The 4,349-nt window shown below is 42.5% G+C and overlaps 1 protein-coding gene across 1 annotated transcript; it reads right to left on the bottom strand.

Moving 5' to 3' along the window:
* Positions 1–613: 613 nt before the first annotated feature.
* LOC103701718 (UDP-glycosyltransferase 90A1-like) lies at positions 614–2,594 on the bottom strand. The gene has a single exon (XM_026802425.2). The coding sequence runs from the start codon at positions 2,357–2,359 to the stop codon at positions 953–955; it is 1,407 nt and encodes a 468-aa protein (XP_026658226.1). The 5' UTR covers positions 2,360–2,594; the 3' UTR covers positions 614–952.
* Between the last annotated feature and the right edge of the window lie 1,755 nt (positions 2,595–4,349).

Here is a 4,349-nt window from a genome sequence, read left to right as displayed (position 1 = left end):
TTGATATATTTTAAGTATTCTCTCATGAGATTATTTAATCTCAGAGTTTCAGATAATAGCTATCAAAACTGAAACCTGTCTAGATTTCACCAACCATGCATTCAAAAAAAACTAAAGTGTTTCATTCTTTCACAGAAGATCTTTGAGCTAGTGCATGTCGGGCTCTACTCGATTTAAATAGCTCATAGTTGAGAATTGAAAACTGACTTATATTATTTGATGGAGCGAATTGATTTCGGTGTGCATCAAAAGCAACTTCTGCATTGATTATCTGTGATAATATCTTCTATAGGGAACATGCTAGATTGCTAGTAGTCACTTATTGAATGGATTCAATTAGCATGTCCTTTTTTTGTTCGTCACATGATAGCCATACGGCCATACCCGTGGATTACGTCCAGAAGCTGGACCGTCTTTTGCCTTTGGAATCTCGATTTTGGGACACATAATTGTTTCATTAAATCACAGCAATGTGATCACTATAAACCCCTTCCGATTTCCTTGTTTACACATTAATTAATCAATCACATAATTTCAAAAAAAATGCAATGCTACTATAATTTCAAAAAAGTCACATAGATGTTTCACCAATGGCTTTCCTTCTTTAAGTAGCCTATGGTAAGGTGCAATGCCTGAACCAATCAATCTTTGTTGGGCTAGATTAGTTTCCAATTTAATAAAAAAAAGTTGGATTAATTCAGATCTAAATTTTTAACAAGTTTAATCAGTACATGGATTCAAATTGAAAGTTTTTTACCTAAACATGTATCCAGCCCCTACTTTTTAGGTGATTTCTACCGAGTTGCTTGAATATTTTTTTTCATATATATCTAAAAAGCTAAATGGGGACAGGACAAAACAGCCACAACAGAAAATCTTGTTCTGAAAATGATAGGAGTATAGGCTCTAGACAAATTTCTTCCACAATGGGTGGAACAAAACCAGGCAGATATCAAGCTAGACCAGGTGCCAATCCAGTGGTTGTCTTCTGACTCACCTCTGCAATCATCTGCTCTAATGCGCGCCATGACGAACCGCCCTCCTCCATCGCCATCCTTGCTGCACGGGCTAAATCCTTCGCCTTCTTCGCTGCCTCCTTCCCCTTCTCGCCGTCCACCAATTCTCTTACTAACTTCGCTATATCTTCCCCCCTCACCAACCCCTCGCGCGTGCCATCGCTGGCTCGCACCCTCAGCCCGATGCCGAGATCCTGCACCAGAAACCTCGCATTGAGCCGTTGCTCGGCCATCATTGGCCAAGCCAAAATCGGCACGCCGGCACTAATCCCCTCCGTCACCGAGTTCCAGCCACAATGGCTCACAAACGCTCTAATGCTCTCATGCTGTAGAATCTCCAACTGGTCCACCCACTCCCTCACCACCTTTCCTCTCTCCGCCACCCTCTCCTCGAACCCTTCCCCCAACTCTACTCCCTTGGCCCTCACCACCCACAAGAAGTCCACCCCGGACCGCTCTAATCCAATAGCGATCTCCTTCAGCTGCAGCTCGGAGATCTCCGCCTGACTTCCGAACGCTACGTACACGACCGGCCGGTTCATGGCCACCCTGGAGTCCAGCCACTGGAGCAACTCGGTCCGGTTGTTGGACCGAGTCTTCTGCTGGGCCAAGCAGAGCAGGCCGATGCACCAAGCTTTGGGTCCAATGTGGCTGTTCCAGTGATCAACGTAGCCCGGCTCCAGTTCGTAGAAGCTATTGTCTACGACTGCTCGGGTATCCGGTGGGGGCTGGATTTCTTCGACAAACTTATATACCTCATCCGCAGGATGTGGGTCGTAAGAGAACTGGGTTAGGTCATCCAAGGTGAGCCGGAGATTCGGAAAGCCGGAGACAGTGAAAGGCTGGTCATCGGAGGCGAGACCGCGATGTGGCTTTTCTCGACGGATGTAGTACTGGATGGCCATGGCATGGCAGCCCATCCCATAGGACGCCACCCTCGGGATCCCCAGCTTGGCAGCCGACTCGGTGGACCAGCCGAGGAACCCATCGGAGATCAAGAAGCTGACGGCGGTCGGTAGGCTCGCAAGAGCTTGCTCGAAGTGCGGGCGGAGTTGCTTGGTGGCGTTGTAGAAGGTGAGGAAGAGCGACATGTCGGGAAGGCGATCGGTGCTCTCGATGCCCGGGGGGAGGCCCGGTGCGTTCTCCGGGAATGGGAGCTCGACGATGGATGCATCGGTGCCGGCGAGGGAGTCTCGGATGAAGGGGGCGTTGAGAGGGGTGGTGAAGAAGGTGAAGGTGGCGAGGCAGCGGCGGTGGAGGAGGTGGGCTAGATGGATGAGAGGTATGATGTGGCCTTTGGACATGAAGGGAAAGAAGGCTACGTGAGGAAGAGGAGAAGACATGCTTAGCTGCTATAACCTTGGCTATTGGAGAAATCGGTGCAAATATTGGTACCGTAGAGCTTGTCGATGTGGTTTATAGGGAGTATTGTTAAAACGATGAATTTCGTGTGGATCGGAATCTGCCATACTTGTAAAAATAGTTAACGCCATTCTTTCCTTTTTATTTTTAGTAGCTAATAATTAGATCGTGTCACTGATTCAGGGGATTGTGCAAGTTACAAAAATGCAATGCAGATGTCAAAGGCAATGTCTTATTAATCTACTTAATTAGCTTCCTTTGCTTAGAAACTCTTTACAACATAGCGTTCACCTGTAGAACTCTTACCATATAGAGAGACAACGTACAGAGAATGGGGTTTAGCTGTTAATAACCTTTCCATCGCATCTAGACTAGTTGTTTGATATATTTTTGTGCTGTAGTGCACCAATCAAATCTTCCCAAAAAAATCTTTTTTCAATCAAAAACAAATAATATTTATTTTTTATAAATGATTTAAAATATTCCACAAAAAATATATTAGGTTAGGACATTTATTAAAAGAGAATTTTATCAAGATTTTTTGTTGGTCTATCAAAATCTGCAAAATCTCCTAACTTATAGATGTACAAATTAGGCTGCAGAGGACAGGCTGCTATAGCCCATGATTATTCCATATTTAGCAAAACCATGTGCTAGGTTGAATATAATAGCGGTTATACGAAAAAAATATAAAAGAAAGGAAAAATTAAAGAGATATCTGGTTAAGTTTGGACCGGTTGCACTTAGATCTCAAAAATTGAGAAGTTTCAATTGGCCACCAAAATTTCGTTTCCGTTGCAATATGACCTAGCTATCTATCTAGACCTAACACCACTAATGGAATAAGAGAAAAAACTAAAATACCCTTAATTTAGAGAGGTCGAGTCATGGCTTTTATGAAATCTCAAATTCTCTATTCTTTATGATTTATCTATTTGAACAAATCTTAAAGCGCTCCATCCTCTATCATTCATTCAACTGCACAGATCTCAAAGTGCTACATTTGTCACACTTCACATGGTCAAATCTCAAAGCGTTCTATCTTATATCATCCTCCTCTTGCATAGATCTTAAAGCACTCTATTCTCTATCAAGCATCCACCTGCATACAAATTTTAAAACGCTTCATCCTCTCATCCATCCACTTGAGTAAATCTAAAAGTACTCCATCATGTTTCATCCATCCATCTTCACAGATGTCAAAGCGCTTCGTCCTTTATCATTCATCCATCTGCACAGAACCCAAAGCCCTTCATCCTTTGTTGTCCATCTGTTTACACAAAACTCAAAGTGCTTCATTTTCTATCATTCATCCATATGCATAGATCTCAAAGAACTCTATTCTTTATCATTCATTTACCTGTACAAATTTCAAAGCATTCCATCCTTCGTTGTCCATCTATCTAGATAATTCTCAAAGTATTCTATTCTCTATAATCCATCTACCTGCACATATCTCAAAGTACCTTTTATCCTCTATCATTTATTTGTTTGCATATATCTCAAAGTAATTTGGTCTTTATTATTCCTCCATATGTACAGATCTCGAAGTGTTCTATTCTCTATCAACTATCTGTTTGCACGAATCTCCAAGTGTTCCATCCCCCGTCACTCATCCATATGCACAAATCTAAATATATCTTATGACACTTTGGCCCTTTAGTAGTTTCTGTACGTATTTATTTATTTTTTGTTTTGTAGATTTCAAACCATAAGTCAAGTTTGTTCCTTTTTTTTTGGTAAAAACGGTATTCACATTGCTCTTACATGATTACAGCCTACCAAGTCAGAAGCAATAAAATGGTACAAGGGAATAGGAATCGCAGTGACACTAGTTCAAAAAATCTCTTCAGAGTGTCGAGCCATGTAGGAGACGACCCAATCTGCAGCTTTGTTCGCCTTCCAAGATACATGCACTGTCTGAAAGAAAGCCAAACCTCTAACCAGTCTGCAAGTCTCACGAATCAGTGG

Source organism: Phoenix dactylifera, chromosome 1 (genome assembly GCF_009389715.1).
Source record: "Phoenix dactylifera cultivar Barhee BC4 chromosome 1, palm_55x_up_171113_PBpolish2nd_filt_p, whole genome shotgun sequence".
In the NCBI taxonomy this organism is placed as follows: Eukaryota; Viridiplantae; Streptophyta; class Magnoliopsida; order Arecales; family Arecaceae; genus Phoenix; species Phoenix dactylifera.
The sequence above is the reverse complement of the archived record's forward strand: the minus strand, read 5'-3'. Positions and strand labels throughout refer to the sequence as shown.